This window comes from Tachypleus tridentatus, chromosome 13 (genome assembly GCF_004210375.1).
Source record: "Tachypleus tridentatus isolate NWPU-2018 chromosome 13, ASM421037v1, whole genome shotgun sequence".
NCBI lineage: Eukaryota > Metazoa > Arthropoda > Merostomata > Xiphosura > Limulidae > Tachypleus > Tachypleus tridentatus.
In genome coordinates this window covers 22,808,901-22,834,139 of record NC_134837.1, presented here as the reverse complement: position 1 = coordinate 22,834,139, position 25,239 = coordinate 22,808,901, and the positions used below count along the sequence as shown (strand labels likewise).

At 31.1% G+C, this 25,239-nt stretch overlaps 1 protein-coding gene across 1 annotated transcript in view; it reads left to right on the top strand.

Moving 5' to 3' along the window:
• Positions 1-1,926: 1,926 nt before the first annotated feature.
• Positions 1,927-25,239, top strand: part of LOC143237498 (cyclin-dependent kinase 7-like) — a 43,829-nt gene continuing 20,516 nt past the window's right edge. Inside the window, exons 1-8 of the mRNA XM_076476834.1 lie at positions 1,927-2,210; positions 3,598-3,657; positions 5,886-5,987; positions 6,396-6,464; positions 13,636-13,746; positions 23,106-23,224; positions 24,016-24,115; positions 25,121-25,207. Coding sequence (XP_076332949.1) covers positions 2,148-2,210; positions 3,598-3,657; positions 5,886-5,987; positions 6,396-6,464; positions 13,636-13,746; positions 23,106-23,224; positions 24,016-24,115; positions 25,121-25,207 — 711 coding nt within the window. The 5' untranslated portion in view covers positions 1,927-2,147. The remainder of the gene's footprint in view (positions 2,211-3,597; positions 3,658-5,885; positions 5,988-6,395; positions 6,465-13,635; positions 13,747-23,105; positions 23,225-24,015; positions 24,116-25,120; positions 25,208-25,239) is intronic.

Below are 25,239 nucleotides of genomic sequence, written 5' to 3'. Positions count from 1 at the left end.
TTCTTCCTCTTTGTTTTGGAAAATACTATTTCGTTTCAATTATGAAGCCTTTTCTAAAGTTAATCACACAAAATTTGGAGTAAAGAGTAGTGCACACTTTAACAGATGCATTAAGTTATATTATATGATATTCTACAGTCATGGCACCAAAGTTTCTTCCAAGAATCCACTCTGTGGAATTAATAAAATAAAACTGAGTTAGCCTTATAGCCGTGTAATAGGTCAGATTAATAGCTGGAGATGCATTCCAGATATTTAATAAGAAGTAATGCTAAATATTTTCCTAAGAGAGATCCATATGGTTAAATGGAAGATTAAGATCAGGCACAAAATAAAAGGCAAAATCATTATTATAACACTAAACACAAATATAGTGTGTATATTTGCTTTTATTTACAATAAATCGTTTTTCAATTAGATTCTCTTTGCTTCTGTTTCTTCGAGACCCTTTTTCAAACTGTTTAAACCCAACATTCCTTAATTCACAAGAAATGTCGCATTTATGCAGAGCAACTAGTGTTATTCACATGTCTGTCATTTTCATTTCAAGATTTGTGAACCCATGACCTATACTCATCGCGTTAACAGATGAAGGACGTTGTAAGCGACCTTACACAACGTGAGGTACTAGTGCAGCAATATCCCCTCAGGGGCACAGCAAGTATTATGTACTAGAGAACAAAGAAGCGAAGACAGCTAGAACGAAATTAATGGCGTTCTCAGCCACCTGTTATGTGAAAACTGTGCAAACACAGAACAAATGATGAATTCAGAATAGAAATTATATCATTGCAAGGACATAAAAATGTAGGGTATATTCAAAAACCGAATTGTCACCAACACCACACTTCTTATAGTTGTTGAAGGGTGATAAGTATTTTGCACACTAATAAGTAAACAATCGCTCTTGGAGATTTGCAACCCTCCTTTTTTAATGAGTCCCTACTATATGAATTTAACTTATGTACGTGTGAGTTTGGCTTCAGAAATATGTTTTTATCTTAGAATGTCTGATTTTCGAAGATACTGGATGAAAAGGTTTTATCCTCCTTAGAGGGCAAACGACTTTGGAAACACACATTTTTTTAATTTTTATCATAAAGAGCTCTTATTTGTATATCTAAAGTACGTGAATAATTGTATATATTTATGTTGGTTTTGCGTTTTAAAGTAACCTAGCATGACCTGATGCTGAGATTGCTCGGGTCGCAATGAACTGACCGCGAGTTCGAGAACCTTTACCAAACATGCTCGCCCTTTTAGCCGTTTGGGCGATATAAAGTGATGATTTTCAACCCCATTTGTTAGTATTGTTTGTAGTTATGCACAAAGGTACACGATTGACTATTTGTGATCTGCTTATCATTGTACTGAAACCTGGTTTCTATCGTTACAAGTCCGCAGATATTGTGTCACTAGGGGCAAGAGTTGGCAGTAGGTGATGTTGACTAATTGCTTTTTCTTTAGCCTACAACTCTAAATGAGGGATGGTTAGCGCAGACAAACCTCGGGTATTTTTGCACGGAATTCATTCAATAAATAAACACTTAAATATCATGAATATTGGGAGGAATAGATCCGCTATGAACTTAACCCTTCCAGGACGCACAAATCTCCCAAATACCAATCCAGAAAATTTATATGCAAAAACGGCTCGTTTGGGCTGAGAAAACACTTTTACATAGAAGTGTTTTCTCAGCCTAAACAGCCGTTTTTTATAAATTTTATAACAAAGTGGGTTTCTCGTCATCACTGATTACAATCCAGAAAACACGTTATGGATATTATTTAACAGGAATGACATCTTTCAATAGTGAATTTTGTAAATAAAGGTTTCACTAATCAATATTTTTTAACATTAATTCAACAGATAATAAAATATAAAAAATAATTTGGTATCTTATTTTGATTTTAATATATTCTATAAATGTTTTTTATTTTTATTTTTTGCCACATTTTGCTTTTCCTAGCGACTCATCGGAATAAGAAAGCAGAAGCTAACAATGCTCAAACTTAAGGAAGTAACAATTTGTGATGTTGAAAATGAGGGTTATTTTTAAAGTAAAAGAAAAAAAGTACATCTGTTGACAGTGTAGTTTCTCACACTTTTAATAAGTGCAGCTTTTTCTCTACAACTTCACTTTAAGATGTCTGTTACGGAAGATAAATTGAAGAGATATGAAAAAATTGAATTTCTGGGCGAGGGTCAGGTAAGTTAACTCTTTTTCAAGTTAGAAAGTTGAACAATTATTTGAATTAATGCTCTCTTACAACAACAGCAACAAATTATGACCGGTGTCAATCAACCTAGACATCTATTGAGAATAGAAAGGTGATTTGTGGGGCTGTTTAAAACCGAGAAGCTCAATATACGAAAAGGACAATACTTTAATTAAATGAACGTTTTATAGTTATGGCTTGCGTTCTTGAGGAGAACATCTTTGCAGTGACATGTAGCTTAAAATTTGGTCTTATAATTTTTAAACCTTTCTAATCGAATCAGTGCCCATATTTAACTAGTTAATTATTAGTGGAAGGTTTAATTTTTGTAATTTTTTCATGTACAACTCTTGTTTTTTCTAAAACATGCTTTGTACAATATCTAAGGCTGCTCACTATATTTATTACAAGTCCAAACGGCAGCTTAATTTCATAAGGAAATAAATTATATTTACGTATTCAGAATTGCTTTTTAAAATATTTATTAAAAAGTAATTGAAAATAATTTTACAGAGTGAAGTATTCAATCAAAAAGTTTGACAAATCATTCAAGTTTTTGTTTTATGTTACAATTTCAATGGGAACAAAAGATTTAATGAATACTATATTGTATACAAATAATAATTTAAATGCTAATTAATAATACTAGGATTCTTAAACTATACTAGTTTTTCATATTTATTTTGTTATTATTATGTCCTCTAGTTGAGCTGTCTCTTGAATTTATTCACAAAAAGAATTTATGAAAATGTTTTTCCCATTTTCAAATACGGGTGTGTAATGCTCATTTTAAATCTCATTGTTTTCATATTTTAGCCATCATATACAGTGCCAGTGTAAGTTACAGATGTAAAAGTCTCTAACCCTGATTTTTTGGTATTACGATATCTAATTATTTTCAAACAAATTGTGTCCTTTTTAGTTAGTTTAAAATCTGTTCGTACTGTGTTTCTTGTACATCTTTTTTGCCATTTTTAGTTACCATTCATACAGAACACAAATTATAGTAGATTACTTTTATAGTTATAAATTACTTATGAGTATTCACATATTTCAGAATATTAAACATAAAATAAGTAGTGAGATGACACTTGTATTAATATTACAGAATAGCATCTGAAGATCATTCTGTATACATTGATTTGAAGTAAGCATACACGTTTTCCATCTCCCTTCTTACTACATCATGATTTCAGTCTTAAAAATGGTGGATTAATGTTAGAATAAAAACCTTCCAGCTCACATAAGCTACTTTTTAACAGGTCACAAATGATGAATCAAATACAATATTGGATGTCATATTTCTTTTTAATATTTAAGTTATTTAGGATAGCATATTACTTGTGACCAAGATAAAAGTTCTTTATTTTTTTCTAGTTTGCTACAGTGTACAAAGCCAAAGACATTGAAACAGAATGTATAGTTGCAGTGAAAAAGGTAAATAAGAAAGCTGTATATAGTATATTTATAATATAAAATAATTAATATAACTACATCTAAGTTAAATCATATATTCCTTTCAATTCTCTTTTCAGATTTTTGTCAGGCTATACTGCATGTTTCACGATTAAGGTTTTTGAAGTTTTAAATTGATTTAACAAGAGAAAAATTAATTTTTCATTAGTTTACACCAAAATAAGATCATTAAGGAAAAGTATAATTTTCTGAGTGTAGGAAAAGAACTAAACATTATAGTTTGTATCTGATGTATGGTTTGAACACTCATAACTATTCTTGTTTTTTAAGTTTTATTTTTTAGTTTCAGTTTCCATTTATATGTTCAGTGTAAACCTATGGTTGAAATACATTAAATATTTATTGTCATATTTGTGTTTGCCAGCACCTTTGTTACTGGAACACACACAAACAAATGTATATATATAACTGTTAATTTTTTCTTATTGAGACATGTTCTTGTCACAAACCATACATTTTTATAATGCTCGTTTCACATTTCATACTTTATTGAAAATATGTTAAATTGTTTTGTTTGTATTTTTTCTTCTGCATTTGCCTTTTTGAGGTATGTCATTGTTAATGTTTGTTGAAGTGAGTACTGAAGTCATTCAGCATTCATTGTTTTAATACGAAATGATAAAAACTCATAACCTGGGAGTTTTTAAAAAGTGGACCTTTCTTCTTCTTCAGGAGCAGATTGGGAATGGTGACATAATCAAATGAATAATGTCATGATGGTCATCTGGGCTCTTAGGATATGTTTAGCATATTTTTCCATGTACTGTTGTGTGTCCAATTTCTGGTACAATGTGGCTGGTCAAGAGAGTGTTATATATATATAAAAAAAAAAGTGTTAAGGATACTTTGCTTTAGAAGTGTTTAAAAAAGTAAAACTTTATTTAAGTGGACTAAAATTTACAACCCCTTCATTTTAGGTGGGGGGTATGGTGCATACTATCATCCCCACAGTTTGGTCTGTAGAATTGTTTTATTGCATCACAGGCCTACAAATTGTGTGTTTGTTCTTGTAATTCTCATGTTCTTACCAATTGAATTACATAATTAGGCCTAGATGTAGGCTTTTTTGGTAGCCAAAATGTACATCTTTAATATAGTTGTGCTTTTAAGCTTTTCTATCTAAGCGATAGTTTGTAAGTATCAGTCAGTAGGCTTAAGTATACATGCAAGTATTGTGGCAACAAGATTACTTTGTGACTGCATGTTTCAAGTTCAGAGATTACCAATTTGCAAATTGAACAGTCCACATAAGTGGTTGCAAAAATCATCCCTCCCATCGGGTGTAAAAAATCTACGTCCCTGTATGGTACCACAGGTGTATACATATTTATTTATCCTCCTTTTATATATACACATATATCACAGGATGTCTAGGGTAATGAGATATCCTGCTGAAAATAATTTCCTTTCAAGAAATATCTACTCACCTTTTTACACCATCTTGAAGATTTCATTTGTTGCTTCCTGCCATGTAAATAAATTAAATAGATTGTACAGTATTGACCATTAATCTGAGCACAAGATTAACAAAAGCAGGTTTTTTTTTCAATATTTAGGCAACCATGCAAAATACTGTTTTAGGTTTGAACATTGCACCATATGGAGAACACTAGCTTATGTCTGTTACAAAACTCATTGTGGAGAACTGACCAGAAATTTTGGTAAAGAACTCATTTTCATTGTGAAGTACAAAGAGGACCCTGGCAGTAATTAGTAATATTAATTGAAATAGTTTCTGGTATTTTTAAGTTTTTTTGTATTAAATACTCTTGTATTGTTAAGATCCTGTAATCAGAAGTATGTTGTGGTAGAGGTACCCATCTAATGAATTTCACTGTAAGATAAAAATATTAATTTAAAACATATTTGTGAAATGAAATATATTTACTTATGAAATGTAACCTTTACGTCAACAGAAGAAAATCTTACAGATCAACATTTCCACAAACCCAGGTATATATACGTATGTGTTTAGCTTTTCTTTATTATTGTTGTTTCCTGAATTTTATTCAACATTAATATACTGACAACATTTTTCTCCTTGTGACTGTCTATTAATTTTTGAATTAAAAGTTACTTTTTTGTCATTGTTCTAGGAAGTTAGATCACTTTTATAAAAAAAATCATTTCCTTGCAGGAAAAAAAAGGTTACTGATTACCAATAAATTTTGTTTTATGTTTATATCTAGATTAAACTTGGTTCTCGAGCTGAAGCTAAAGATGGAATCAACAGAACAGCACTTAGAGAAATTAAACTCTTGCAAGAATTGTCACATAAAAATATCATAGGGGTTGGTATTTCAAAATGTAGTTGAAACTTGAGTATGATTTTGTAATAGGCACCTTATCCTGAGTAAATAAATAAGCATTGTTGTTTTATTAAGCTATTTATCATTCTTTAAATAAAAGTAATATATTTATTGATATATATATATGTATGCAAGATTATCTTGCCATTTGGTTACATCTTGTAAAAGTTTTTTTTATTAGGTAAATCAGTTAACTGTCTTGAAAAGCTTTCAGTTGTGTCATTATTCTTGATTTGGATAATTGAAAAACAAAACAGTTACATAATATGTATTTTATGTTACTGAAAGAATTGCATGTGAGTTCATAACTTAAACATTATTTAATGTAGTACTGAATGAAGAATTAGGTCAGAATACATTTACATGATTTTTATTGTTGTTTTTTTTTAGTTGCTGGATGTATTTGGTCACAGATCTAATGTTTCCTTAGTATTTGACTTTATGGATACTGACCTAGAGGTGAGATAATGATAACTTGTTAATAGTTTTGTTTTACAAAGGTTCTTCTAGTGAGCATGCATATGGGTACATGAATCTTGGCTGTATACTATACTTCGTGTTTAACAGATTTGTGAATGTTAGTATGAGCAGCATTTATTTAATGCAGAATAATAATTAGTAATGCTAATCAGTGTATAGACACTTTGAGGTGACATTTTTATAAATATCAGTTAGGAACATTATTATTCAAATGACCTGTGTTATGGAATGAAATATACATTTGGCAGAATCTTCTTTGCTATACAGGTTATTAATTAAGCACTGTAATGTCAGACATATCTGGACCTTTTAAAATTTGCATATCTTCCAGTTTGACTCTCATTTACATTATCTGTTTTCAGTAACTATGTAGTTTTGTAGTAGCTATTTTAACAACATATTTGCTATTTTATAGGCAGTGTACTTGTGGATTATAAAATGTCATTTGGAGAGGGAGGTTATCACAATTAGGGATGGTCATTTATATAGAAGACCACTGCCAACAGCTGTTTGCCGTCACAGCTCAAGGCTTCCTCTTGAAACATGATTGATTTCACATTTAAACCAATATGTTTCTGTTCAGTTTTTTTGTTCCCAGTGCTCAGTCTTGTTGTTTTAACTAAGTGCAAAGGTTTTGTCTTTTTTCATCTTTCCATTATATGAATGCCCTAGATCTGCGTGTTGTTATATAAAGCATCAAACTTTACTTTCCATTCTCCAATAAAACTCAAAATGTAAGGCAGTTTTCATGTACCATCTCAATTATAAGTTTGTTTCCACATATCTGACATTTCCCAAGGTTCTTACACTTCTCAGTAGGATTCATTCATTACTGTAAGCACTCTTAACAGTCAGTAATGTTTCCCCCATTGTGCACCAGGTAACTGGTTTCATTGTGATTTCAGATCTAAAATTCATGGCTTCTTGCTTCTGTTCTTTCAGTTACTTCTGCTTCATCTTTGGCCAATAATTTAAAGCTTAGTTTTGCTTCTGGATATCTTTTCTCAACAAAGATCAAGTACTTCCACTTTGCCCTTTGTTGTTTGGATTACATGGACATATGTTTTTTATCTTCAGTTATATTCTTATGAATTTCAGACTATCTGATAGTGTGAGCAATACTCACTTGAATTTTTTTTTTAACAGCTTTGGGATCTTTTCTTTTTTCCTTTTCTCTCATTGTACTAATCTTAGTCTTTTACTTACTCAACTTCTTTGCTGTCTGTTTCATTTGAATTTATTTTTTCAGTTTTGGGATTTTCTCTTTTTCCTTCTCTCTCTCTCTCTTTAACTCAATATCTTTGCCTGTGCTTCACCTTTTTTTAGATGTTTTGCATGAGTTTTGGTGTCTTCCTTTCTCTCTGTTTTCTTCTGTCATGTTACAGTTAACTTAGTTTTTGATGTTGTCATCGTTCTGGGATGTCTTACTTTTTTTTTTTTTGTCAAAGGCTACAGAGGCTGGTTCAATTACTTCAGAACACAATTGACAAGATTAATTCTTCTTTACTCTGTTACTACCGTGCCATCAGTGATAATTTCACTTTAAAAATTGTCACTGTATGAACTTTATGACTAAACTCACAATCACACAGTTTAGACTTTTTTATTTAACAAACTCAAGCTATATTCTACATTTTGAATGCATATCTGTAGTTCAACAGAGGCCTAGAACATTCCACACACACTACAAGATACTTTGATGCAATAACACTGAAATAAAACAATGAGAAACACTTGAAAGCTTCCACTGACATGACATAAAATCACAAAAATTAAACTACATGACATGGTTCATAACCAAACTTGCTGTAAATTATTGCTTCTAAAAATACAAACTTGAGCACTTGCACTACATAAACCAATTAAATCATAACTCTCACATTAAAATTAAAACAGTCGTGTATAACTAACATCCTAGAACATTCTGAATAAGTAATGTTTTTTCAGTGAAACTTTAAATTTTAAGTATTTTTACTGTAGCACTAACTATAGTTAAATTTATAAACATGCATGGAAATTAAAAGTTGAGAATTATGAAATAAAATCAACATTACATATTTACTTCCTTTTTTTGCATATTTCATATTTGTGCAAATTTTCAATTAATATTCCCAGTTTCACCTGCTAACCTTATCACATCTATTTTCTTTTAATGTTACCATGTTACTGCTTGTTTCATATTACGTAAGTAGTTGATAAGTTTAGAAGAATAGTAGCAGATTTTTGTACACTAGTGTATTTCATGGCATAGAATATATGCTCTTGAATGCATAGCCAAAATTAAAAGGGAGAGCTCACAGGGCTGGAGATGGTTTAATTGTCTTTTGAAATAAAGAAATTAAAACATAGATAATTTAAGAACTGTATTGTGAACTATGTTCTGATGCCAAGTTTATTGACATGCATTTGTAATAAAGATGAGATGTTTAATTCAAATTTGAATGTGTAATGTTTGTTTGTTTTTGAATTTTGCACAAAGCTACATGAAGGCTATTTGTGCTAGCCATCCCTAATTTAACAGTGTAAGACTAGAGGGAAGGCAACTAGTTGTCACCATCCACCCCTTACTCTTGGGCTACTCTTTTACCAGCAAATAGTGGGATTGACTGTCACATTATAATGCCCCCACAGTTGAAAGGGCAAGCATGTTTGGTGTGATGGTGATTTGAACTTACAACCCTCGGATTATAAGTCAAGTGCCTTAACCACCTGGCCATGCCAGGCTAAATGCAATGTCTTAAAAAGTTATGCTATGGACATACACATACACACAATAGGTTGACACCATGCACAAAAATATAAGAGGTCAGTTCAACAGTTAGCCTGTTGTATTCCCTTTTCAATGCTTCTTATCTAATCATAGGTATTCATAATTAAACAGATTTACTTGTGTGTATTGGTTAATGTTTTAACTCTGTTATATATTTATTAGTCCAAACCTAGTATTTTCTAACACAGTTATGAACAAGTTATTCTGCAACCAATGAAGAAAGGTCATCATTATTAACATACTGTTGTTTTTTTATTAAAGTAATTTTGCTTTATGTGTCATTAGTTACATTTGTAGCTTGTAATAAGTAAGTAACGTATGAAGTTAGTACTTTTTTTTTTTAAATCCAAACAAGGTAAAACCTGAACAGCAGGAACTAATGTAGCCAATTATGTAACCAATGGCCAGTACACCACAGTATCACATGTGTGAGTGTTGTACGTACTGTTGCATGCAGTCCTGTTAGACGAAATAGTAATAGCTGTCTTGTCCTATGTTAGTTTAGTTGATATGTTTCTAAAACCAAACAAGTTTGTTTGAGTTATGGTAAAGTATTAACTCATTACAGTTGGTCAGTTTTATTTGGTGGTATAAAGTAGTCCAAGAGATGGCACTATGTGCTGTCCTCCTGTTGCCTTCCTTCTGATTAGTATATCAAAATTAAGGATGGTGGTAAGTTGCCGTAGTAGCATTGTCATAAGTCAAGCACAGAGAAACAAACATGATGCTTCTATGTATGAAAGTACAAGAATGGGAATCAAACATGCTACTCTGGAAGTATGAGGCAACCTTCATCCATGTGTCATTCTGGTCCAAACCTTAATAGGCTTGGAATATTTGAAAAAAAATTATGAGGAATCAAAAGGAAACTAGTTTTAATTGGAATTATAACTAATATCAGTTGTATGATTATTTTCTTGGCATTAATTAATTTCATGGTAGTTTTGGTGAATCATTAACATAAATATAACACTAACCAGTGCTAGTAGGTAATTGCATATGTCAGTTGACTCCCTGAATGTGGGTAGGTCAGAGTAGGCATCTGAGGATTTTTTTACAGACTTGCTTTAAAAATGTAATTATTGAACTACTTCATTACTGAGAGAAAAAAACATAGGTCCCATTTAAGTGCTAAATTTCATAGTTTTTTGTGTATATTTTTTATTGTTGTTTGTAAAAGTAACAAAATTATAATGTTTGTAAAAGTAACAAAATTATAATGTTTGTAAAAGTAACAAAATTATAAGCATTATGAAGTTGTTATGTTAGATATGGAAGCATATAAATATTAAATAAAACTTTTCTTGGCAAAGTCCTAATGTGAGCTGCATGAGCATTATGTAATTCAGTATCATAATTTGGTTTATGCATTCACTTTACAGGTTATTATGTGAGCTCAGCAGTTAGATATGGTTCAAAGAAGCACAAAACAATGTTATTAAATACTGTTCTATGTTTTAAGAAAAATGCGTTTAAGAACTTGTATGTAAATATTAATAATCTATATACAGGTATAGTATATAATTGAAATGTGTCCACTAAAACACAGCCAAGATAGTTCACTTTGTAAAAACTTAAGGTAAGTTTTATGTTATTGGATATGGTAACATGAATGCACATGTGCCACATAATTGTAACTTCTGTACTGTTACCCAGGCATGGTTGGAAAATCAATATAATAAAAATAATAAATATATATGAATATATAATGATATTTAAGGTATTTAGTCTAAACATTTATGTTTTTATGTTATAATCTTTAGTCATTCTAGAAGGAAAAAGGGATAATTTATATTTATTTCCTAATTTTATATGGTGGTTATGAGATTAGTCAAATTGACTGAACCATACAGAGATTTGTTGGCTAAACTAACAAAATATAGTGTTTTTTTTTAAAGAAACATTTGATAAAATTGTTTGAACATTATGAAGATTTGAAAATTTTCTGATTTTTTTAAAGCATTTTTAATCTGAGAATCAAAATTACTTTAATATTAGATAGGTAACATGCAAAAATAAAAAGGCACAAGAAAAATATTGCTGAACAAATCTTAAGACTTGATTTTAAAAATCTCCTATTTTGTGTATGAATGTCTTGTAATGTTACTGATAATATGCCAGATTTCCTGAATGTATGCTTACTAATTTAAAAGTAAAAGCATGAAACTATAACAAGCACAAAATAGGAAAGAGACAGTGCTTAAAGGGTTTAACTCATTATCCCTACACTTAAAAGTGGGTCAAAATGGCATATATTAATTTTTTTTACTGAGTTTCAACTTCTAATTTTAAAAGGAAATATTTAAATTCTTAATGTTTACTTTTTGTCAGGTGACACATCAAGCACATTGAACTCTTATGCATACATATATGTATAGTATATACGTATATACATATATTAATTTAAATAATTTCTTGGACTTTTGAAAGGTTAATTGTGTTGCACTCTTGGTTTCACTTGGATCCAAAGTTTTAAACTACTTGAATGTCCCACTACAAAAAAATTAATTGTTGAGTATTTCAGTCATGTTAAGACCTACTCAGCAATAACGTGCAGTAAATCTACATTTGTATTCTTTAAGTTACGTCACATTTCGAAATGTGAATGATAGTTGATTACTTCCTAACAATAGAATATCCTGCTTGTGAAATGCAATGTGGAATCAATGTTATTCATGTCTGTTCTCTTGCCATTTCAAATGTGGATATTGAGCACTGCTTGCATCTGCAGCTTTTTAGACAGGAAACAGATAAATGCTAGGACAGACCCCAGGGTTTGTAATATATGTACCAAATATTTATCTTTTATACTTTCCAGAGGGTCCAACTAATTAGAAAACTAACTAAAGCTAGTACCAGACCAGCATATAAAACTTCTATGTTTTCAATATATTGATGGCTAATATCAATTTTTCTAAAACAATGCAAACAACGTAGTAGGGATGGCATTTACATCATTCCTACATAATTGCATAGACACGTAATGTAGTAGAATAATAACAGATAAAAGTAGGATAAACTATACTCAGTTGTGAAGGGATTTTTATGCATATTGCTATATGTTAATTCTTACTTGTGCTATTACTATCTTCTATGCATTGTGTTTGATGTTAGCCATCCCTCCATTTTATTTTTTTGAAAAGTTTTCTGTATCTGTCTGCTTGTTGTTTTTTTAATTCAGTACTTCAATATGCATTGAAGGTTGTATTTATAACCAAGTTCTAAATACAGTGAGGTTCTAACTGTAGTATATATTGTTTAGCTGTTAGTGGATACTAATTCCTGTTTCACCTGCACTAACGTTTGTTTAAAGGAACACCAAATTTGTGTTAAAAAGCTAACTTGAAGGAGGTAATGATAAAATTGTTTACACTAGAATTATAATTTCTTTTCAGTTGCTACTAGTTATTAACTTATAAAAGTGGATACTCAGTTTAAATATGTCACCTGAGTGAAATTCATTGACATCTTTGTTTTGATTTTTATCACATAATAAAAAAGAAACAGAAGAAAGAACAAGAAATAGACTTTTTCCTGTGATATTCCCTGAACTTGTGACTCAGTCATTACAGAGATACTGTAACACATTGGATGACCTGTTGAGGAGATTTTTAAAACATTCTTTCAATGAGTAATCTGAGTCATCCCAACATTGGCAGCCCATCATGGCCAGGTGTTTAGGGCAACTGACTCGCAGTCTTAGGGTTGCAGGTTTGAATCCCTGTCACACGAAACATGCTTGTCATTTCCACTGCAGAGGCATTACAAAGTGATGATCAATCCCACTGTTCATTGGTAAAAGAGTAGCCCAAGAGTTGGTGGTGGGTGATGATAACTAGCTGGTTTCCTTCTAGTCTTTCACTGCTATATTAAAGATGTCTAACATGGAAAGCCCTCGTGTAGTTTTATGCAAAATTCAAAAAGCAAACAAACCCAATATGTGTAGTGCTGCTGCCTACCTGATAAGGTGTGAAGTTTCATGGTTACAAATGGTTGCAATTTATCCAATTATTTGAAGCAAATCTTCAGACTGTGTGTTGTATTAGACAGAAATTTAGCATTACTTAATATATGGACCTTACCAGCAGTGAATGTTATAAAAACATGCCAGTAATAATAGGTTTAAAATTGTACAAGTATGTGTTTATATTTAATTCTATGAAATTAATATTTTGCAGCATATAAAACCAGTTTATACACAAGTATATATGTGTATATCTGTGGGATGTGTATTTATAATCATTTTCTTAAGGATATGCAAGTTCTTATGATGAGTAAAGCTAAATCTTCATTGTTTATGAAGCAAGTTATGGGTAAATAGTGTTTTGTATTGTATCATTTTATGATGTCATCAGTACATATATGTATATCTCATTCTAGGTTATCATCAAAGATCCATCAATTATCTTGACCACTTCTCACATAAAATCTTACATGGTGATGACTCTTCAAGGACTTGAATATCTTCACCTCAATTGGATTCTTCACAGAGCAAGTATATTCTTTTATTTTATTACTGTTGACCAAGTATTTTGAAAGTTGAAATATACAATTTTATATTTTTTGTGCATTTATACTGTCCTGTTATTCCTAGATGTATGTAATGCATTAATCATTTTTTATTTTGTGGTTCTTTAGATAAGACAGTTTTCATATGGTTTTTGGCTAAACTTGACACGTAAGAAAAACTTGCATAATATTTTAACGATAAAACTTTATTATTGTAAACAAATTATGATAATTACAGCTATGACATAATTTACATTGACAGAATATATGGGTAGCTAAGGCATGAAGAAATACCTGACATATAAAAAAACATTCTTTAGAAACATCTCGGATATTTTTCTATTTATGCATAAGATTTTAAAAATTTAAAACTACTTAAATTTTGGTGTCTTGATAAATAACAAAAATGATATTTTGGCCAATATACCTATTTTGAAATACAAATCTGATTCTCAGATATAAATTTACTATTTTTTGACATGCAAATATGATAGCCACAGATATTTTTTGACAACATAGATACCTTAACTTCTTAGTGACTAAATTTCTGTATAATGGTGTAGTGTTGAAGACATTATTCCACTTTTTTTATTCTGATCTTTTCTATATTGACTTCAAGCTAACATTTATTTATTTGTAAATTTCTTTTTGCCTAATGTAAATTCCAGTGAAGAAAAGATACTGTTGAAGTTCAATCTATTTTTTGATTTGCTGCTTCCACTGCAGTAAACTAGTTCTCTCCATTCAAAGCTGTTCAAAACAAAGCAAATAAAGAAAGTATGCTTTGTGGAATATCAGCAGTTTGTTTTTGATGTCGCGTGTATTATACTAACGCTTAAAAGTACCTTAAGTTGTTAATGGTGAGCAAAGGACTGTATATTAAGAAATTACATATCCTCCCATCTTATGTTGTTGAAATTTTATGCCTTTTCTATGTGGAAAACTTAAACAAGGTTGTATATAAGTTCTGGGGGAATCTGGGTTGAATTTTTGCTTGTTAAGTGTGTTAAATGCAACTGAAATGTTACAAAGTTATAAATCATGTTATCAAGATATTTTCATATGCAGGTGTATACTTAAATAGCTTGGAGAAATCTTGTATATAGAGGCTTACCTTTTACTTCACTAAATCTTTTTAAAACATTAGCTTGTATAAATAACATTTTAGTATGGTCCATTATGTTAAAATTGACCAGCATCTAGTATTTTATTAAAATATTGTTTCTATATAATTATATAATTAAAATTAAAAATGGATTGCCAATACAATATTTAACTTATTCTCACAAGTAACTTAACATGACTTAAATTACCTTCTATATGTTCAAATTTTCACTTGCCACTAGCCCTGATACTCCTACCTACCCTAGTTGTTGGGGTGGTGGATCATGGGAGGCTTCCTCCTGAGTGTACTCAGTCTCACTTAGTTGAGAGTGTGGCAGTGGTGTTCTACTGATATATATGGTTTTGACGCTTAACTACAATGGATGTGATGTACTTTTCCAACTGCTGTCAGGTGTTAAACGATGCACCACATCAGCATTCAGTTTGCTCCTCTGGCTGAGGCATCCTTCTTCATACCTTCTCCTGGATATCATTTCCCAGTAGATAAGATGACAGTTGGTGCCAGATCAGCTACATAAATTCTCACATTTGTGATCATGTGCCCTTCTCCAACCATGGACTGGATGATACATTTCCATGGTTGCTTGGTGACAGACTGGAGATGCATCCCTTTTGCTATCAACCTTCCTGCCATCCTCTGGATGCTTGTTCCTGGCAGATATGGTGATGGTTGTGTTTGATGTATAGATCTAATAATGTTAGGGTCCCTCCTGTGATTCTGTCATTATTGCAACACATTATCACATAGGCAGAATGTGTACCTTGCTCAAAAATGGTGTTGTCTCCCATGATAGGGTTGCCTTCCACTTACTTGCACACCCCATGGTCTTCTTCAGGGTGCTTTCTAAGGGGGATCATCTTCTCACTAGAACTTCATTTAACACTGTGTGGGATTCTAACTATTTGTGAGAAGAGATAAGATATTGTATCAGAAGTTAATATTTTCCTACACTGGAAATGTGTTTCTGATAGATGCTCATCTCCTCTTACATATCCCCCCTTCCCCTCTTTCTGGTGTAAGTTTTGTATGTACTGCTCAATCTTAAAGTGATACAAGCTGTTCAGAAAGTATGTGTTAATGACAATAGGACTTTTGTTCCACCCCTATTGGTGGAGCATTGCTGCACAATTCACTGAAAGAAAAAAACAATGAAAATCAAAAGTAAAATCATGTAATAGATATAAGAACCAATACAGACAGTGAAAGTTAATCTTGGATAAAAATAATACACACAATGAAAGTAAAGGGTAAAAGCTTATAACTAACTGTGTACCTTTTTTATTAAACATTTAAAGATACAGTATTCTACGTATAATATGAATGAACATTTTTAATTACTATATTTGTAAGATGTATCAAGTACATGTGCACCAGTTTATTGACATTATCAGAACTAAAACTAATAACTGTTACAGTATTTTGTTGCATTTATATGCTCATAAAAATATTGAATGTGACTAGTCCTCTTATAAGAGTAGACTCTATAATTTATGTATGGTGCTTTTAGTTGTAATTTTACTCATCATAATGAATCTATATTCTTATAGGATTTGAAGATTATGTAGTAGTAATATTACTAAACTGTTATATTCTTAAGTTATACAGTAAACGAGATGTTTAAGATAATGATGTTCAAACTGTTTGATCCTCCATGTGGCAGTAAGTTATATTTGTTAAGAGGAATTACACTGCTAATTGAATCTTATGCATAAATATAGGCTTGCTATGGTAATTAAAAGACAGTTAAACACATACATTTGATGTATACTTCATCGTTACAAGAAGCCTAATCTAGTGTTTTTTGGTTACTAATAGAGATACTAATGAGTGAAGAAATTTCTTGAAACTGGTATAAGTTAGCAACAGTTTGTGAACTGAATGATAAATTGGGCTGTATATTTATTTGTATTATTTTAATCTACTTGTCTGTTGAAAAGTTTAGAATAATATGTTAGTTGCAACAGAGCAATAACATGATGTTTTGGACAACATGGGACCTGTTGGTCCATTTTGGCTGTTCCATCCTCTAAACTGAACTAAAAGCTATTAGTAAATAAGTTTAAAAAAAAATTCTAACTTAGACTTTATCATTCATATATTTATCAAACTTTCTCTTAAACTTGCATAAATTGTCTGCCTCAACAACATTTCAAAGGCATTTCTGTTACAAAACTAAAACTGATAGCTGAAGATTAGTCCTGTCGTACCAAAATGTATATTTGTGTCCTCTAGTCCTTACTTTTAATTATGAAAGAAACATTTTCATTCTTAAACACATCAATCACATCTCCTGTAGCTAAACTTTGTTTCAAAATAAAACAATTTGATATATTTCAGTCTTTCCTCGTATGGCAACCCCTTCATCCCAGACACCATTCAAGTAACCCTCCTTTGAACCTTTTCCAGCAGTTCAAATAAAAAAAAAAAGTTTAAACATTTTCCACATCCAATCAGTACCTCCAAATAACCCTATCAACATGGGTCAAAGGTCATGTCATCATGTTTATTGGCTTGCATTCAGACTTTTATTGAGTGACTATGTTATGAATTTATGTCTATAAATTTGGTATTAAATTTTAAATTACGATTCAACATTTTATATCATGCATTAATTAATTTCTTAATTTAAAAATGAATATTGGATTTTGTGTATCACATGATATGTTGAACACAGCACTGGTTCAAATTATGTTTGTAATGTTCAAATACAAAGTCTATAGTTTTGTATGAAGTAAGAACTCAAACTATTGATATTGACAAGCTAGAATTTAAACTAAGGAAATATTGTCATTTTTCACTTGCTGGGATATTGCTTTGTTTACTGAATCAAACACAAATGGTCCCACTCACCTCTTTCCATTTTTAGAAGCACTTTTTCACGTACACTTACTTCTGTGTATAATATGTGAATGTCTTCTTAGTGGCTTTCTCAGCCATTTTGAAGTATTAGGGTGTCAATTTTGTTTTTTTGAAACACAATTTTGAAAAGGTAAGTTGAGTCTTTAGTCTGCTTGAAATTTCTTATTTTTTAGACCCAAATACAGCTTAGTTATTGAACTTGGTAAATTACAGTCAAATTATGTGGCATTCATATAGTAATTTATGATTTTTTTGGTTATTTCAAATGTATGTAAGAAACCTAAAAAAGTTTTCTTTCACATCATTCAGATTCAAAATTTTAAAAGACTTAACAACCTATGGCAAGCAGCAAACATGTACAAAAATCATTGTAACTAGAAGATATGATTGTTTGCTATACTACATTATTTACAGTTCTACATTTTAAGAAAAATAAGTTTAAGAACTTATTTGTAAATAATAATGATTTATATACATACATATTGTATTATAACTGAAATGTGACTGTATTATTACAAAATACTGGTCAACTAAAACACAGCCAAGACAGGTTACTTTGTAATGGCCAATTTTATATTCTTGGATGCAGTAATGTGTGCCACATCATTGTAAATTCTGTACTGTTAGATCGGCATAGTTGGAAGGTCAATATATTAAAATTATAAATATACATAAATGTGTAACGTTATAAAATTAAAGCTATTTAGTCTAAACATTTGTACATTTGTGTTATAATCTGTAGTCATTCCAGGAGAAAGAAAAGCATAATTTGTATTTATTTCCTAATCTTTTAATGGTAGTTAGGTCTGTCAAATCAACTAATCCCATACAGAGATTTGTTGATGAAAGGAATGGAAAAAATTAAGTTTTTTTTATTAAGAAACATTTGAACATTATAAAGATTTTTACTTGTGAAATTTGAAAATTTTCTGATGTATAAAAGTATTTTTAATCTAAAAGTCAAAATTACTTTGACATTGGATAGGCAGTATGTGAACATAATAAAGGCACAATAACAACATTACATAAAATATCTAATGTTTTACATACAAAACCCTGTTATGTTTATTGATAATCTGCAAAATTTTGTGAAGATGTGCTTACTAATTTAAGTAATAGCATGAAAATTTAAACAAGCATAATATGGTCAAATGGACCAAGCCTATGCTGAAATTTAACTACCCAAATCCTACATGAATACAGGCTTAATGTGGTGAGTAAACCAATACTGAAACATCATGGATGTAAACGTTTTTCTTATTTTCACAATGAATTAACATAAAAAGTTACCAGTAAGGATTTTTTAAAGTACATTAAGGGTAAACAAAATGATGAGGATAGAAACCTTGAGGGGTGATAAAGGAAGGTTTGTATTTGATGATTATGAAATAGTTTATTAAATTTACTTATTTTTATTTTTTACTAATGAAGACTTAAGCAGTATTCTTCATTTTGAACAACTGATATATGAAAACAAATTGATCAAGGCAACTGCATAAATTCTGAGCTTGTAAAAATAAAGTTGGGAAGTTTAAAGAACAATAAAGCTTCTGCACCACATAATATTTCCCCAACAGTTTCAAAGGAGGACAAGGATTGGCTATGTGAGCCACGTACCACAATTTTTTGTAAGTCCTCAAATAGTAGACAACTACCAACAGATTAGAAATTAGCTAATGTTACTCTTATCTCCAAGAGAAGTAACAGAAGTTACCCCAGTAATTATAGGCTTGTTAGTCTTACATCAGTTGTGGGAATAGGTTTGAAAAGTCTGATAAAAGAGAGTTTGCAAAGTCATTTAACAAAGTTTAGAACTTTATTTGATAGTCAACATGGTTTTCACTGATGGAAAATGTTGCCTTACAAAACCTTTGGCATGCTTTAAACATGCTACTGCATTTATAATTGAGGGTAAGTGTGAAGGTTTGGTGCATTTGGATTTTCAAAAAGCAATTGACATAAAAGGCCTGAAAAGAAACTTATCTCTACAGGTGTGGGGGTTATATTAACTATTTGGATAGAAGAATGACTTGATGGAAGAAAGCAGAGGGTTGTTATAAATAGAGCTCAGTGAAACTGGATTACCATGTAAAGTGGTGTACCTCAGGGCTCAGTCTTAGAACTATTGCTTTTTTTCAGTTTACTTTAATAACATTAATGAAGGAATGATCAATAAATTACTTAAATGTGCTGATGATATCAAGGTCTTCGATGTTGCTGGCTGTGAAGAAGATGCTGTTACTTTGCAAACAGATTTATATCATTTAGCGAGTTGGGCATATAAATGGCAGATTATGATAAATGCAAAATATTGCATGTGGGTTATTATAATTTGAATTATAAGTATAATTTGGATGGGAATAACTCTAAGAGTGTTATGAAAGAAAATCTTGGTGTAATGGTTGATCAGTCTCAAGCCATTCAAGCAGTGTGCTATTGTTAGTGGTAGGACAAATAGGATTTTAGATTGTATCTACATAAATACTGAATGCAAGTCTAAACGGGTTATAAGTGTATTGTATAGATCACTGGTTAGACAAAATTTGGAGTATTGTGTTCAGTCTTTGGCTCCTTACCTTTGGAAATGGTTCAGAGAAGGGTAAGAAAAATGGTACGTGAGATGAAGGGGTTATCATGTGAGGTGAGATTAATATATTTACAATTGTTTTCCAATTGGCAATGACTCAAGATCTAGCTCTATTGAAGGAAAACATTGTCTTTATTCATTTCGACAATTCCCCAGTGATATCTTACATTTCCTGTCAAGGGGATACGTGTTCTTCTGACCTTTGTTTTTGAAGTTTGGATATTCTCTACTGGGCTCACTCTCATCGTATTAGCCTCCTAGCTTGCCATGATGTGGGGATGATGAATATAATACCAGATCATCTGTTTCAGCAACCATTTCAGTTCCTAGTACTTCATTCTCAGGCTTTGGCAATAGGTGCATTCAATTACAACTGGATGGGATTGAATCTCTGTCTTCCTCCCCATTTCATCTGTTACCCAGAGTTTTGGCTATGGTTTAATACACTCCTTGTGAAGTACTGTAGGCAGCCACAGATTGGCTGGCCCAACTATGGTTTTCTCTTTAGTATTTTCTCTTTGCTCCTTCCTTTTTAACCATCTCTGTTGAGGCAACTGCAATCCTACATTCTACACACAGATATTCCAAAGCTCAAACATCTTGCATAGAAGTTAAGTTGTCCTTTGCATGACGTAGGAGTTTATCTTCTAAAATTGACCTGAATTTGTGTCAATTAGGGCAATTTCTCCATGGACCCACAATGGCCATTTGTCAACAGAAATGGCACTCTTATTTCACTGATGGTGTCTTACAAGGAAACTGAACCCTCTTCAACTAAATGTACCCACTATATCTCATTATTTGACCTGACTTTCTGATGACAGGTTAGCTCTCTCTACTGTTGTCTTACAATAGGCAACTTTATTGACAACTTTTTAGTATTTTACACATCAGAAATTATTTATGTTCCCAGTGCTGTCCTGCCTTCTCAGGTTGTTTCTCATCCTTCATCCTAAAAAGGTCTTTTCAATTACTTAATTGGAATATTTAGGTGATATTACATTCTTTGTTTCAGTAATAAATGTATGTAATTCTAGACAAGATGAGTTCTATTACTTTCTTTGAGTAAGGCATACATTATGCCATCATTTTGAGTCTAAGTTGCTGCCTTTTGGGCTTTAGTAGGTGAAGGAAAAGGTTTATCCACTTTAATCTTGGTTGCTTTCTTCTTGTGATTCCAGTGGTTAGGAACATATTGGGTACCAATCTTTTCTTGGCACACCTATGATCTATGCAGATGCTCACTAGCCTTTTCGATATATGATTATAGTTATGAGTGTCAACAGAGATAAGTATGTTTTGGAATTTAACATTTTCAATAATACTGACATTGTCCTGCCCTTCTTCCTCATTGATTGGTGTATTTAACATTTTCAATAATACTGACATTGTCCTGCCCTTCTTCCTCATTGATTGGTGTATTTAACATTTTCAATAATACTGACATTGTCCTGCCCTTCTTCCTCATTGATTGGTGTATTTAACATTTTCAATAATACTGACATTGTCCTGCCCTTCTTCCTCATTGATTGGTGTATTTAACATTTTCAATAATACTGACATTGTCCTGCCCTTCTTCCTCATTGATTGGTGGTGTTAGAGATTGGGATGGAGCCTGTTTTTAAAAAAAATGATTGCATTATCTGAATGACATGCTTATATAAAGTAGGATGATAGAGAGTGCAGTGATGTAGGTGGAGAGCATGATGAGACGAACATAACTAAGGGCAATTTAATGGAGCAAGTGAGAAAAAAATCAGAGCTTAGGTTGGCAAACAAGTAAACCTTTGAGGTTGAGTAATAGCTATGTAATGAGTGGTGGTAATTATTATTTAAAATACATTTTCAGTTAAGGAAAATGTAACCTTCATTTCTTCAGTACTGAACCAAGTCATATATAGTGCTCCTTGTTTAATAATATAAGTCATGAATAGCTTTAAATTGCTATATAAGAGAGTTGCCAGATCAACATTAATGGAGTGTATACTCCTTACATTTCTTTAGAATAACCTCTATCTCTAGTGTTTATAGAAGTAGGTAACTTAGTTTCTGAGTACATATCATAGTATTTGAAAATAAGATTAAGTCGTCAGATATTTAAATCAAGGATAGTGATTCATTTGGTGAGCTGTTTCAAAAACTTGTAATGTTTTCATCTTTCATCTAGAAGAAGTCATTGTCTTGGAATGGGACTGTAATCATTCTCCATAGTGAGCATGGCTTTTTCAAAGATTGGAGGGTAAAATCTTTTTTTTGACCAATGTTGCGTGACAAAGCAGTACAATGTTTTGATTCTTTCTAGCTTTGAGTGAATGTTATATTCAGAAATTGAAAGCCTTGGGCATGACCACATCATTTTGGCAATATAACATTTTAAGATATGAGCAACAACACAAAAATACAATGCTGTGTGATGGTGAGATTGTTTCTTTTGAAACTACGTACAGTTTTTTTATACTGGTTGAACTGTTTGCTGTACAGTATCAGTGGACCATGTAACATTATTGTTTTCCATGACTTCACATATTTTATCAAATTTGTATCATAACAAAAGAAATTCTAGTTTCATGATAATTAAACAATGATTTAAGACTGACTTTTTTTTTTACTTGAAAGTTACAAAAACTTAATCTTTTAACTGTTAAGGTATACAAGTGAGGAGTACAATATTTCACAAAGTAATTTTTCATGGAACAGATATATTAGATACATAATGCACAGATGACACCTGATTCATAACTACAGCTTCATTTTGTTTTCTTTTTACAGGACTTAAAGCCTAATAACTTGTTAATAGATAGGAAAGGAGTATTAAAACTTGGTGATTTTGGTCTTGCAAAATTTTTTGGATCACCAAACAGAGTATACACCCACCAAGTTGTGACCAGGTAAGTATAACATGAAATTAAAAAAACATTAATTTTCTTAATGAACATAACTTTTCTGACAAATTAAATCAAATTTTTCTTCAAATACAATTTAAGTAGAATAAATTTAGGCTTTAATTTACTTACTAGTAAAGTAAGTTAATATTTATTTTTTTTCATTATCAGAAAACTCAGAAAATAATTCCAAAATACATTTTTATTGGCATATCCAGGAGAATGACTGTCAGAAAACGTTGCATTTAGAAACTTGAAATGGAGCAATTCCTAAAAGATACAATATGATAAAACATACAGTATACAATGTGGTTAAATGTAGTACATGTAGTGAATGATTACCAAATATTAACCTCGGTTTGTGAGGTTACTAGAGGAGGATTGATGCTTTCCTGATTTATCTACAACAAATAAGATTTGAAAGTATTAGTTTTTGTAATTCTTTTATATTGCATATTTTGTGTTAACTTCATGTTTACCTTATGGTTAGAATGTTGAAAACTGGAAAATAAGTATGCTAAATCAGCACTGTAAATGTGAGAGCTATAGAAAATCACCAGTTATCTTTACATAAAGTCTTGCATTATTTTGATATCATTGTTACAGAATGATTATATTTTACAGTTAAAGAAACCATAGTCATATGTAGTCCTACATCTGCTGGTAATGATAACTTTGCCACAAGAAATCTACTGCTAGTTCTGAAAGGTTGTTTGGAATTAACAATAACATAGATTGTAGTGAGATTAATGTTTCTTAGAAGGAGTGAAAAATGTATAAATGTTTATTTTCTACAGGTGGTACAGATCTCCAGAGCTTCTTTTTGGTGCTAGGATATATGGAATTGGTGTAGATATGTGGGCAGTAGGATGTATCCTCGCTGAGCTATTGCTTCGAGTAAGACTTTATCACAAACTAGTTTTTTCTGTCTCTTTTAATATATGAAATCATCTAATTCAGTGAAGCTAAGCTTTAGCTTTATGTAAACCTAACATTGAGAAGGTTCTATTGAAATCAGATATTTTCCAGGCTACTTACAACACTTGGGTGGGTTGGTTGTTTCATAAATCTTGTAAAAAAAAATCATTATTCCCACAGCTTCTGATAAGAAAATTATGCAACCATATTATCAAATTGTTATGAGGTATTGTAAACTTTGTTGTCTTATGTAGGCTTTTAAAGAAAATTGACTTATTGTTTTAGAAACTGTTCTCCCCCTAGCATAAAGAAATAAGCAAGCAATAAGAAAAGGTGTATTTTGATTGATTGATTAACAACTGAAAGTCGGTGTTGATTTCATATAATTACCTATGAATAATCTAAAATAAACAGAATTACTTTTTATGAAAAGTAATTTAAACATGAAACGGTGATCCCATTGATATTTGGTCAGGATCCTCCAAAGGCAGTTTACTTTATTTGTTCAAAGGATAATTATTTTTAAGCTACATTAGATCAGAAAACATATAGAAATTTACTATCATATGAGGAAACAGTGGTAACTACCCAATAAAAATATATATACTGCCAGGCCTGAAATTTTGGTGTAATATTGAAATTCATTGATATGAAAATTGGAAAATGGCTACAAGTGGCAGGTCAAAAAAGTTAGCAGTGTATGTGGGCATAATATATTTTGTTCATTTGTTCATTGTAAAACAGTATATACATAAAACAATCATAAAATTACTCATGAAATTTTTTATACTCTTTTTTGATATATAAATTTATTGAACTCACAAAAGCTTTCAGAAACCTAACTTTGTTATGCTCTGGATAAACATATATTTCTATATGTTTTGATAGAAAAACATAAATGTAAAATTACATCAGGCAAAGACCTTATTTTTTAAGAAGTAAAACAGATGCAGTAAATAAAAGATAGACATGATCTTGTCGTAGGTACCTTTTTTTCCTGGTGAATCAGATCTGGACCAACTCAACAAGATTTTTCAAGCTCTTGGAACACCTAATGAAAATAACTGGCCTGTGAGTATTGTTTTCAATCCACATTTGAATAG